Source organism: Mytilus trossulus, chromosome 6 (genome assembly GCF_036588685.1).
Source record: "Mytilus trossulus isolate FHL-02 chromosome 6, PNRI_Mtr1.1.1.hap1, whole genome shotgun sequence".
Lineage (NCBI taxonomy): Eukaryota > Metazoa > Mollusca > Bivalvia > Mytilida > Mytilidae > Mytilus > Mytilus trossulus.
In genome coordinates this window covers 84,685,140-84,699,176 of record NC_086378.1, presented here as the reverse complement: position 1 = coordinate 84,699,176, position 14,037 = coordinate 84,685,140, and the positions used below count along the sequence as shown (strand labels likewise).

Below are 14,037 nucleotides of genomic sequence, written 5' to 3'. Positions count from 1 at the left end.
TGGTGGGTTATGTCTCTTTTTTAAGACAAAATTCCTGCTAAATTATTTCTTTCAATGGTAGTCCACCCATAGCAGTTTATCCACTTTTGAGAACATTCAGAGGCGGATTTAGGTGGGAAAGGGGGCCCAGCCCCCCTTTTTGGGAAAAAAATTTGGTATCTAATATAGGGAATCAGTGGAGTGTGACTGAAGCGGGCCCCTTCTTATAGCTGTCAGTGGGCCCCCACTGACATTTACTATCATTTTGTATTTTTCCGGTATGTTCATGATATATTTGCCACTCGGCGCTTGAAACAAGCAACAATCAGTAATCATTTTAATGGACGCTGAAGTAAGAAAAAGATCTTTAACTATGTATAGAAGTTGACAACACGACAACCTCTTAATAAATATAAATGGTATGCACAATCAACAAGTTACAAACAGAAGAATGTATTAACTTGATTTGTGTAGTTCGCCATGTTTACTTTTCTCTTTATAAAATGTTTACATGGGATTACACAAAGGATGTTTACAAATCTTTAATCAGCCACAAAACAACCTGCAGCCAGTTATTTGATATAGAAAATCCATGGACATCAAATAATCTTATAGAAAGTAAACGTTTCACAAGTGTTTAAATGATATGTTGCAGTATTGTTCAAACCGCGAAAGTTGCAGGTGTTGTTTGGCTTTAAAATCTTATTATTAAATTACGAATGAAAGGACATACAACATGTATATCTTGAGTGATGGTTTTTGAGGCATTTGTATTCAAACCATGACGAATAATTGTACATCAGTTTGTGGGTCTTTTGCGTTTAAAATGTGTTGCTTTTTATTATGTCTAAACCTTTAGTTTATAGCTTAGTAAACGGTATTGGTTTAGCTCATAGTTGAAGACGGAATAGTGATCTTCATACATGTGGTAGCATCCTTGTGTTTGGTTTTTCGTGAATAGTTGTTTTATGAACAATTATATAACACCAGTAAGGCATTACTTTGAAAAATAAAATAGCTTTAAAACGTATGTCACAAGAGGAACCGATCTTTGATGAAGGTAGTTTTAACAATTGTATGTTTCTGAACCGAAATTGATCAATTTTCAAAGAGGCATAACTCTGATAGGCTTACTATAAGGGACGACCATTTGATATTCTGGGGGGGGGGGGGGCAGGAGGATTTGTTTTTGATCGGTTATTTATTTTTGTAAAACTAAGAGGACAGATTATTCATTTTCTGCACTATTGAAGCAAGATTTTTCATTTTCATTAAAGCAAGGGACTGATTATTCATTTTTACAACTATATTTAATGATATTCGAAAACATACAATTTTAAAAATATTTGTGTATTATGAATAATACATGTACAGTCAAGTTTTTGTGTATCATTTAATCAAAATTAATCATTAAATCCCCTGCAAAAATTTTAAGACTCAAGATTTTATTGATAACCTCAGACACATACTTGTGTACAAGAGGACAATATATACAAACATATTACGATAATACATAGCGAGACAGGACAAACGAAACACAAATACATAGTATATTATAAAAGACAATTGGTATAATTAGATTAAGTATTTTATACTTTTCTCCACGAAAAGAATCATTTATATACCCAAGGAATTGTATAATATACAATTCCTTGATATACCCAACCAATATACATGTATTGAATATATGCAATGTACATAGTATTAAAGTTTGGTTTAGGTAGCCTTTTCAAAAGTATTGTCAAACAAATTTTTTTTGAAGGGTTTTGGAACCGCTGAAGGCCCAAGAAGCTAAAGACCTGCTGAGTTATTTATTTTCAATACATTCCAAGTCAGATAATTTATTTTCAAACTACCAAAGAACAAACCATTTATTTTTGTAATTATCAAGGCTAAGTTATTTATTTTCAAAATCCTCCTGCCCCCCCCCCCCCCCCCCCCCCCCCCCCCAATATCAAATGGTCGTCCCCTAACTATTATGGTTCCATTATTTATCTGACGTCTCATATAAAAATTACAATCGTCTTATTACCGACGAAAACTTAAAATGGAACATTCGTGAACACATTTCGTCTAACAAATAGACATGTAATAATATAGTTTTCATAATATTTAAGTACAGACAAGTTTTCATTAATAAATAAACAAACAGATTTTGCCTCATTTTACATCCTCTTAATTTAAACTTTGGCCGATATAGTCTGATCATCTCCATATATATATTAGTTCGCGATCTTTGCACAATAATATGGAAGAAAAAGTTAATGTGGACGATTAATTTGAAATAACATTACATGTATGTTTCATTTAAGAATCTAATGTTCGTAGCCTGATAATATAGTGTATATTCAAAGGGAGATAAGAAGAACTGTTTATCAGAATAGGCTCTTTAGAGTTATCTACCTTTAAACTCAAGTCTCTCATAGTTCTGGACGTTTTCCTTTTCAAAGCAGACCAATAAGCGAAGATATACAATGTCAGCTCGATCAAAAGTATTTAACGCATAATTCTGGTGATTTAAACGCAGATATGTTTGACCCGATAGAAACAAAAATTAATTGCATTAAAATATGATATCAAATATCAAATATGGGAAAGTAAAAATAACATGATCTGTAAGATGTGTGTTTTCACCTATTTTTTTCTTCGATCCATGGGATGAATATTCGCTAAATGAATGATTGAATGAAGCATAACCAGATTGGCGTTAAAGTTATAATCAGTTTCAAACGAGGTTTAGGAAACACGATCATTTTGATTATCATTTTGACGTTATTGCGTGTTAGAGTTATTTCCCCTCGAATCATATAACTGCATAGAACATACAAACAATCTTTCTTTTAATACGTTAGAAACTGTTTTAATTGAAATTGATTGGTCAGATTAAAAAGAAATCCGAGATACCCTATTCAAAATGGACATGACGTGTCAGTGTGGAGATTGACCATTAAATGCCATGTCGAACTGTCAGATACTTTGCTAAGGAGCTTGCAGTTACTTGGCGGGAATCCTTGGTAATATAAATATACAAATTTGTGTCATACGGTGTATTTATCTGTTCTCATTGAAAAGATCAAATCTCAAGATAATTCTTATTGGTTCTTATTGGCTTTATTATATACTTTGTTTAGCATGATGCTATTTAATAGTATTGGAATTGCTTTCAATAGTTTCCGTATAATTTCGATATATTTTTGTATTAATTATCAAAATAAAAGGCATTCCACATTCCAAAATAAAAGACAAATTGAAAGAGTTGGTATTGCTTTGTTTCATAAAAAAGAATGGCCAACGAAGATACAAGTATCTTGTCTTAGGAAGGGATAAACCTACTTTGTAAAGGATCACACTGATTCAAACAAAAAATTCTATGAAACTGACATTATCAAGATGTTGATTTCTTGATTGACAACATATTTGTTACGTACGGAGGACGTGTTTTTCAACAGACTATCGACATTCCTATGGGAACGAATTGTGGCCCTACTCTTGCCGACTTGTTTCTTTATTGATATGAGGCTAACTTCATACAGGAACTTCGTAGTAAGAAAGATAAGAAGTTAGAAATATCCGTTAACTCTTTTCCGTTATATAGATGATGTTCTTTCTCTAAATAATTCAAAATTTGGTGACTATGTCGAACGCATCTATCTCATTGAACTAGAGATAACGGATACAACAGATACAGTTAAGTCGGCCTCATATCTTGACTTACATTTAGAAATTGACAATGAGGGTCGATTGAAAAAACAACTTTACGACAAAAGAGATGATTTCAGCTTTCCAATTGTGAACTTTCCATTTCTTAGTAGCAATATTTCAGCAGCACCTGTATACGGTGTATATATTTCCCAATTGATACGATATTCCCATGCTTGCATTTCCTATCATGATTTTCTTGATAGAGGGTTGCTGCTCACAAAGAAGCTATTCAATCAAGAGTTCCAAATGGTGAAGTTAAAATCATCTCTTAAATTCGTAAATTTTACGAACGCCATCACGAGTTAGTTGACCGTTATGGAATAACCGTTTTCTCAAATGATATCTGATATGTTCCTTACGTCGTAACTATAATCCCCTTTCCTTTTATAAATGTGACCTACCGAACTAGACTACACTGTAAAAATCATGCTTAGAATTTAAACACTTGTGATACATGTTTATGTCTAAACGTGTTTAGGATTGTGTTTAATTTCTAAACACATTTTTCAGTAAGCACATAATATTTAAACATGACGTGAATTTAAACACGTTTAAAAATGAAAGTGTATAGAAATTAAACACATTTTTCTAAGCTAAACACGATTCTAAACACAATCCTAAACACATTGTTCTGAGACACGTTTAGATCTAAACATGTCAAAAAAAGTGCACAAAAGATGTGCTTAGAATTGTGTTTAGGATCTAAACACCATTTTTACAGTGTATTTATCGAATTTGTTATCTCATAAGCAACACGACGGGTGCCACATGTGGAGCAGGATCTGCCCCCCCCCCCCCCCCCCCTTCCGGAGCACCTGAGATCACCCCTAGTTTTTGATGAGTTCGTGTTGTTTATTCTTTAGTTTTCTATGTTGTATCATGTGTACTATAGTGTTTGTCTGTTTGTCCTTTTCATTTTTAGCCATAGCATTGTCAGTTTATTTTCGATTTATGAGTTTGACTGTCCCTCTGGTGTGGTGTACGTCAAGAATACAACAATGGCTGACTAACAATGCTTTAATAACCAAAGGGGAGTAGCTCTGATACATGACGTTTAGTACATGGAACACAATACATGACATCTCCCTTTTTAAAGTTTTTAAAGTTCGTTCTCAAAATGTCTATTTCTTATTTACTATTTTAAACAATTTGAATATCAATTATTCTTAAAAATTAATGTCTTTCTTTGACTAGAAAATTTAAGAAAAATGTAACTAACTACTATTAACTACTGAATTGAACAATTTAACAGTTTTTGTATTTCACACAAAGTGTTCTGTGAGGTACGCTGGTTTCCTTGAGATGCGTCCAGATCTTGTTACAGTTGTCGGATCGGTCGGCGCGGAAGCTTGGTTTTGTGTTTCTTGTTGATCGTGATTTGTTACTGTTGGCGGTTCGCGGTCGATTGAATTGTCCACCATTGGAAACTCAAGGTCATTTTGTGAATTGTCCTTGTTAAACACTTTTTCGTTGGTTTTTAAGAAGTGTTTTCGGTTTCGTCGATAAAGTTTATCATTTTCGGCGCGTAACACATAAGAACGTTTACTGTGTTCTGTGTCAACTATTGCTGGTTCCCAAGTACTTTTATCTTCTTTCTTAAAGCGGACAATTTCTCCTGGCGCAACACTCGGTAACGGTTTTGACGTCTTGTCGTAGAAGTGTTTTTGACGTTTTTGACGTTCCATTAGTTCTTTTTGTTTTGATCCAAAAGCTTTCGGCTCGAGAAGTTCCGTTGACATGGGAAGTTTTGTTTTCAACTGTCGGTTAAACAACAACTGTGCGGGTGAAAGTCCTACTCCTTCGATAGGAGATGCACGGTACTCCATTAAGGAAATGTAAATGTCACTTTGTCCTTCTTCAGCTTTCTTGAACATATCCTTAAGGTGGTATGGGTGTCTTTCACCATCTTGGATTGTAAAAAACAGAGAATCTAAGGTCCATATTTTCTATCAAGCTAGTAAAATTTGATTCAGGAATGCAGATATTTAATGTGAATTTTCATTTAAAAGAACCAATTTATAAGAATATAACTTAGAAATATTAATATTTTTACAAGTGTAGATTATTTTGTATATTTTTTTGAATATTTTCAAATTGGCAATTTAAGGGGAGGTAACTCTAAAACAGTGCATTTTCTGAAGGACTCTACATGAAATTTTCCTAATTTGTCTTTTAGCCGAAAAAAACGTACGGTGACCCTATCTTTTCTTTTGATATTCTCAAAGCATTGTCTGAAAGCAATCTTTTCCTAATTCATTTTACAATTCTATCATTTTGTTTAGTTTCTATTCACAAAATGTTGTTTTTTCCTGTATAATCCATACAAAATTTGTCATTTTGTCACAACCTGTAGCTTGAGAAAATGCGCGGTGACCTATCATTTTTATGATATTTTTGAACATGTATCAATAGATACTACATTTTGACAAAGTATGAACAAATTCTATCATTTTTATTTTAGACTCTTATACCACCTTAATTGTTTGTACATAACGTTCAGCTTCTCCGTTGGATTGAGCATAACGCGGACTTGAAGTTGTGTGAATAAAGTCCCATTCATGTGAAAAGTTCTTGAAATTAGCACATGCAAATTGCGGTCCGTTGTCACTTACAACTTCTGACGGAACACCATGCCTGGCAAACATGGACTTAAATGCTGAAATTGTCGATACACTAGACAATGACGGAAGCAATGCAATTTCTGGATATTTAGAGTAATAGTCTACACAAAGTAAATAATGCTTTCCTTTGAACTCCAGTAAATCTGCTCCTAACTTTGTCCACGGACGCGACGGAATATCATGAGATTTGAGCGGTTCTCTACAGTTTGCCTTTCTAAACTTGTTACATATGCTACAGTTTTTAATGAAGTTTTCAATATCACTGTTCATATTACGCCAGAATAGTATTTCACGGGCACGCTATTTTGTCTTAACAATTTCAAGATGTGCTTCGTGCAATTTCACTAACATCTCTCGTTGAAGTGATTTAGGTATGAATATACGTTGGCTTTTGTAAAGTAGTCCATCAATCACAGTTATTTCATCCCTGAAATTCCAATAAGACTGAATGTCATCGGGTAACATTTCCTTACTGTTTGGCCATCCTGACACAACGACGGAACTTAACTTTCTCAGATTTTCATTGGCTTCGGTCGCGTCTTTGATTTCCGCTATCTTTCTAGACGAAATAGGTAGTTGTTTTTCAATGTAACTAATATCAAGTTCATCATCAATAAGTTTGTCATTGCTATCCGGTAGATAGGCTCTGCTAAGTGCATCGGATATAAACATAAGTTTTCCGGGAACGTACACAATCCGTAAATCATATCGCTGTCGTTTCATTAACATGCGTTGTAAACGTGGTGTAGCTCGATAAAGCTGTTTGTCGTAGATTGCAACTAACGGCTTATGGTCGGTTTCAATAACGGCTCGGCGACCGTAAATATAATGATCAAACTTTTCGCAACCGTACAAGATTGCTAACATTTCACGCTCGATTTGCGCATATCTACTTTGCGTCTCGGTGAGAGCTCTGGATCCGTATGCCACGGGCTATTTATTTTGAAGAAGTACAACACCAAGACCTTTTGAGCTTGCATCAACTGATATAGTTACAGGTTCATTCACATTATAGAATCGTAACACGGGAGCTGACGATACTAACTGCTTAAGTTCGTCGAAACTTTGGTGTTGCTCATGATCCCAATGCCACTGTATGTCACCTTTTAGCAATTTAAGGAGCGGATCGGACACATCTGATAGATTAGGTATGAAGTTGGCCAAATACTGTACTATACCAAGGAACCTTTTAACTCCTGCCACATCGGTCGGTGCTGGCATTTCTTGTATGGCACGCACTTTTTCCGGATTAACTTTTAAGCCGTCTTTGCTTATAACATGTCCAACGTAATGGACTTCCGGTACGTGCAACTCAAATTTCGCTTTATTTAGCTTAAAGTTCATTTGCTGGCATCTGTTGAGCATCTTACGAACGCGGTCATCGTGTTGTTCATCATTTTCTCCCCAAACAAGAATATCATCAACGATACATTCGACCCCCGGAAGGTCTACAAACATTTCTCGGACAGCTTTCGAGAAGACTTCCGGTGCGGAACTTATACCAAACGGTAATCTACGGTATCGATAACGTCCAAATGGCGTATTGAAAGTTAATAGTTTTGAACTATCTTCGTCAAGACGAATCTGCCAGAATCCATGTGTTGCATCAAATCGGGAAAAGACGCTTGCTTTAGGCAATCTTTCAACAATCCCATCAATTGTTTCTAAGTGATAATGTTCACGCTTGATCGCACGATTCAAATCTTTCGGATCAATACACACGCGTAGTTTTCCAGGTTTCCTAACTACTACCATACTATGAACCCAATCGGTCGGCTCGTCCTGTTTTGCGATGACACCGAGGCTCTCCATACGGTGTAATTCTGATCGGACTTGATCACGCAGTGCTGCTGGAATTTTACGAGGCGGGTGAACTACGGACGGAATTAGAGGATCTACTTCAATATGATGTGTTTTAGGCAATGAACCTAGTCCTTTAAATGTTTCACCATAATCACTTATTACTTCTTCTTTTGTCAGTGGTTTATCTACGGCGCGCACTCGTACAATCGCTCCTATTTCGCTACATGTGTCGGCACTCAATATTGGCTGTGAATCGGTTGGTACTATGAAAAATTTCAGATTGTATTTTCTGTCTTTGAATGTACACTTTAACATTCTTGTACCAATCGGCGATATTTTGTGTCCATCGTAGGTTACGAGTTTAATATTGGTCTTCTCGGTCCTGTTATCCGGCAACGACAATTTACGAAATAGTTTTTCTGATATGATATTTGCCTGAGCTCCTGTATCAAGTTTAAAAACTACGGACTGGTTGTTTATTGACATAATTTCTTTCCATTCTTCACACTGTTGAACACTGTCTACACTAACTGTTCCAATGAAAAGTTCATCTTCGCTGTCGTAATAATCATACTGAATTGCATCAACTTTTTTCTTCTGTTTTGACATACAATATTTAGCAAAGTGGTTCTTCTTATTGCATGAATGACATTCTTTACCGAACGCTGGACAATTTCGTTTACCATGTGTTCTGCCACAATTTTTACATAGAGCCTGTCTCTCTACATGCACAGATCTTTGATTTTTGTGACTGTCATTTTGTCTATATCTAGATTTACTGACCTGTTTTACGGCGTTCACAGAATGTTCCTCAGTAGATTTTAATGATTTTAGCTGCTGTGAGCTTATTTCCTGTGCTCGACATGTGTCTATTGCTTTTATTAATGTTAAATCTGCTTCCCGTAGAAGCCGGGCTCGGCAACCTTCGTTTTGTATGCCACAAACGATACGATCTCTAATCAAGCCATCAGATAAATGTTCAAACTCACATGGTTTAGCTTTATTCTTTAGATCCGTGACGTAACTATCTATGTTTTCATGTGGTCCTTGATTTCGGGTAAAGAAAACGTGACGAATGTACGTGAGATTCTTTCTCGGCTCACAGTAACCCTTGAATCTATCTTTAAGTACATCAATTTTCTCTTTATCATCCGCAACAATGTCAAAAGTATTGTAAACACGTTGTGCCTCAGAGCCTGCGACATGCAGAAAAGTAGCCACTTGTACCTTCCCTGACTTTTCTTCAATTCCCGTTGCAGTAAGATAAAGTTCGAATGACTGAATCCATTCTTTGTAGTTTTCAGCTAAATTCCCTTCCAAATTTAGTGTTCCTGGAGGCTTTAGTTGCTCCATTTTACAAGTTTTACATCTGACACCATGTGGTGTACGTCAAGAATACAACAATGGCTGACTAACAATGCTTTAATAACCAAAGGGGAGTAACTCTGATACATGACGTTTAGTACATAAGTATGGAACACAATACATGACATCTGGTATCTTTCGTCCCTCTTTTAGAGAATTTGACATTTTCTAAAGAAAAAAATGTTAATATACATTCAAATGTCCCAACAGCATATATGTTTAACCCCGCCACATTTTGTATGTGCCTGTTCCAAGTCAGGGGGCTTGTAATTCTGTGGTTTTCTTTGTAACTGTATATATTTGTTTTCGTTTATTGTTTTAGACCGTTACTTTTCTGGTTAGGATATTAATGTTTTTACATTTGTTTTTTCGAAAACTAATATAAAAGTTTGCCTCAAGGGATTTTCTCATTGTTGAAGGCCGAACGTTTACTCACAGCTGTTTACTGACTTCTATGTCATTTAATCTCTGATGGAGATAATCTAATGAGGAATTATATCACAAATCATCTTCTTATTTTCATATCAACCTCTCAAAACTGTCTATGAAAAAAACAAGAGACAATGGAAAGAGTGTTGACAAAGTCAACGAAGTACGATGTCCTCAGGGGATGAGGGAATCTGCTTTTAGGACGAAATATTCGTTTTTACAAGTGTCTACTTGTTATCGAATTGGATACCTAAATTTCAAAAGTGTCCTTACAAACAATGTTGTATACAGGGTCTTTCAAAAGCGCCATGAAATCTCTTTCTATATTATTAACAACCATTTTAACAGTAATTAAGAGCCGGCCTTAAAAGTAATTGTGAAACTACTTTTTCTAAAGCCGTCGTCAATCAGACGTAGATAGGTACTAAAATAAATCCAAAGGTCGTTAAGGTGAAAACTTACAATCCAAGACAATTTCAGCATAAAACATTTGACTTTTCTCCATTTTCCAGAAGTTTTCCCCATTTTAAACCGAATCATAAACTGATGTGGTCCTGCTTTGTTAAATAAAAAGTATTGCCAACCAATAGGTACAAGTATCTTATCTTGGGGAGGAATATATCGTACCATGCGGAAAAAAAACCAAAAAACAAATCATTCTAATTCTCTGAAACTGACATTATCAAGATGCTGGTTTCCTTGATTGACAACAAATGTGTTACGTTTGGAGGATTTGTTTTCAGATAACAAACAGTATGCCCATGGGAACGAACTGTGCTGCATTTCTTGTCGACTTGCTCTTTCATTAATTTGAGTTTGACTTCCTACAGAAGCTTCTTCGTAAGAAAAAAAACCCCAAAGTTAGAATTATTTTTTAACTTCACTTTCCGTTATAAAGATGATATCCTATAACTATAAATAATTCAATGTTTGCATGGTGATTTTGTTGAATTCATTTAAACCATGATATCGAAGTTCAGATTAAGGACGCATTACTTTACTTACATCTAAAACTTGGCAATGAGAGTTGATTGGAAAAAACAAACTTTACGACAAAACGGATGATTTCAACTTCATCTTCCCGATTGTGAACTTTCCATTTGGATATATGTTCAATGTAGCAACATTCCAACAGCGCCTACATATGGAGTATATATTTCCAAGTTAATTCGAAATTCCTGATTTTGAATTTTCCATAATGATTTCCTTGATAGCGGGTTGCTGCTCACAAGGAAACTATCAAACGATGAGTACCAAGTGATGAAGCTGAAATCATCCTTCAAAAAAGTAAGGCAAGAGACACACAATATTTTTGTTTGATCAATAGTTTCAGAAAATGTATCATACAAAGGTATAATCGAAATTCCAGTTTGAACCAAATTTTAGAGGAGTATGTGACAAATATATGCCGTTTTTTGTAATATTTAATAGTAAATAAATGTAAAATGTTGCCATGGATACACAAAAAAGGAATTGTATTTCACCATTTTATCTTAAAAATCAAATTTGTGGAAGGTACTGATTACAAATATATATGCATATGTTTGACACCTGGCTTAATGTATTAGAAAGATAAAAAAAACCAAAAAGGAATAGAAGATGATTAATCATTTTGTGGTTCTAATTGTGGAGATTTATATGAGCAACACGAAGGGTGCCACTTGTGGAGCAGAATCTGCTTACCAATCCGCATCTTGTGAAATCACCCATGCATTGGTTTTTGGTGGGGTTCGTGTTGCTTAGTATTTAGTGTTCCTTGTTGGTTGGTATACCGATGTTTGTCTTTTGGTCTTTTGTTTTGTCATGGCGTTGTTAGTTTGGGTTTGCATTTCCCTTTAGTTCCCTTTGTCTGTCTCTCTTTTTCTATGCTGACTTATTTATTTTCATTTCTATACACAATTTTCCCCTATATATATATATATATGTAGAGCCCAGGTGGTCGTGTGGTCTAGCGGGACGGCTGCAGTGCAGGCGATTTGGTGTCACGACATCACGAATCCCGGCGAGGGAAGAACCAAAAATTTGCGAAAGCAAATTTTCAGATCTAACATTGTTGGGTTGATGTTTAGACGAGTTGTATATATATATGCAGATGGCAATTCATCATTTGATAAATTGAAAAAGGTGCTCGGTTTAACTATATATTTAACAAAGTTTGAGTTTTATGATTTTTTGATGAACTGTCAACTTGCACTGTATTAATCATTTCGAGTGTCATACCATTGTTATGTTTTGTTTATTATGTAATTTTCAATTAATTTCTTGATAATATTTGGACTGGACATTGTCAGAAAATTCATTTTTGTAACAAAAGTCAATTTTGTATGCAAATAAGTTTATATTTGCATATATTTGAATTTTGTCTACAAAAATGAATTTTGTCATTACAAAATTGAAGTTCTCATAAAACAAGTCTGTATCACATAGTTTTGTAAGACAAAAATTATTTTGTTATGCCAGAATTGAGTTTTCTGTACACAAAATTGATTTTCATTTAAAAAAAATCAAGTCCCATTCGACGCCCCGTACATAAACGTTCCACTTTCACCAATATTTTACTGCCCAACATCAGAAACACAGCTGTATATCATACCTATAGAGGATACATACCAATGAAATGACAAAAAATCAACACAAGAACAAAGAGCTTAAAATGACAAAAAAATGCAAAATTGAAAACGGTACTTTAAAAATGTCATCGAAACCCCTTTATAATGTATTCATGTCATACACATGAGCAAGACTGATTTAAACTGGTTATGTGAATAATTAAACCTACCTCGTTATATATATTGATAAAATGCAAAACAAAATTAATACATCAAATTTAAAAGAACTTTGGTTTAAATTTATCATAATCACACGAAAAGGACCTAATCATAAATACATGAACCAATGTCAGTTTCTGAAAGACTCACCTGCTGTATATATAAGTGTAATCGAAAGAAAACCAATGCTTCGGTGCTGACATGCTCTGAAATTTTCCCAAAAAGCGATGCGAAAGATACTAAAGGGACATTCAGACTCATTAGTCAAAAGTATACGACAACGCCGAGGCAAAAAATTGAAAAATACCAAGACAAGCAATAATATAAACAACATAGAAAACTGAAGACTGCGCAACACAATCACCACCACAAAAAAATGGAGTGATTTCAGGTTCTCCAAGAGGATAAGAAGGTTCTGCTCCACACGTGGCATCCGTCGTAGTGCTCAATATCGTATGAACTCGATTATGGTCTTATTCGGTAGGTCACACTCGGAAAAAGGTGGGACGGGATTGTGGTTCCGACAATTGCACAAAGTTCACAACTACCTCAGGCAAAGTTCATCATATAGATTATTTTTGCTATTGTTTTAGGACCCTTTTGAATATAAAACCGAATGTTTACGTATCGATACATCGTTGTATCATGCGGGGTTATACATTGCTAAATAGTTGTGTTCGCTCGCTTCTAATAAAAAGAGTAAGATCAGACCTAATGCATGCGTGAATAAAAGGGAAATGTTTGGTCATAGAGACGACATTATAACGGTAACAATCATCTTTTCATGGACTATAGACATTAGACATTAGACATTAGACATTATTTTATTTTTCCAATCATGGGCCCTTATCAGGCAAGATACAAAAACATCATAATACAATGATTATATAAACATTAGTGAAATACACAATAAGTAATACACAAATAATAAATTGATAATATGAGCAATATAAAATACGGAAACTAAAAAATAGTAAAAATAGAACCGGGAATATAGTATCTCAATCTGCAGTAGATCTCCTCATGACCAGTGCAGGGTAGTGAGGGACTTTTTCATCACAACAATGCAAAGGTCATCAAGGGGGGATCCTTCAGAACTAGCTACAGATACATGAGATTACTCCAATAGTGATTCTCCTCATGACTAATGCACAACAGCAAGGGTTAACATTGCTACTGAACAATATTCATCAAGGGACGGTGCTCTAGAACTCACTATGGAGAAAATATAAAGTTCAAATTACAAGTAGAAGAGGGAAATAAATCCCATTAAAACTTTTCATATTTCTTAATGAACATGCATAATTCTGATAATAAATTCTCATCTTCATTATTTATTAACCATATCAGTTTTTGTTTAGGGTCAAGAT

The 14,037-nt window shown here is 34.8% G+C and overlaps 1 protein-coding gene across 1 annotated transcript; it reads right to left on the bottom strand.

Annotated features, from left to right (window-relative positions):
• Positions 1-4,871: 4,871 nt before the first annotated feature.
• On the bottom strand, positions 4,872-6,589 carry LOC134723835 (uncharacterized protein K02A2.6-like). The gene is made up of 2 exons (XM_063587378.1): positions 6,156-6,589; positions 4,872-5,558 (listed from the first exon to the last, which is right to left on the bottom strand). Exons 1-2 carry the CDS (start codon positions 6,570-6,572, stop codon positions 4,944-4,946), a joined length of 1,032 nt encoding a protein of 343 aa, XP_063443448.1. The 5' UTR covers positions 6,573-6,589; the 3' UTR covers positions 4,872-4,943.
• Between the last annotated feature and the right edge of the window lie 7,448 nt (positions 6,590-14,037).

Coding starts and splice junctions, on each gene's coding strand:
- LOC134723835 (XM_063587378.1), bottom strand. CDS start 6,572: ATGAACAGTGATATTGAAAACTTCATTAAAAACTGTAGCATATGTAAC. Junction 5,559..6,155: donor GTTATGTACAAACAATTAAG/GTGGTATAAGAG, acceptor TACCACCTTAAG/GATATGTTCAAGAAAGCTGA.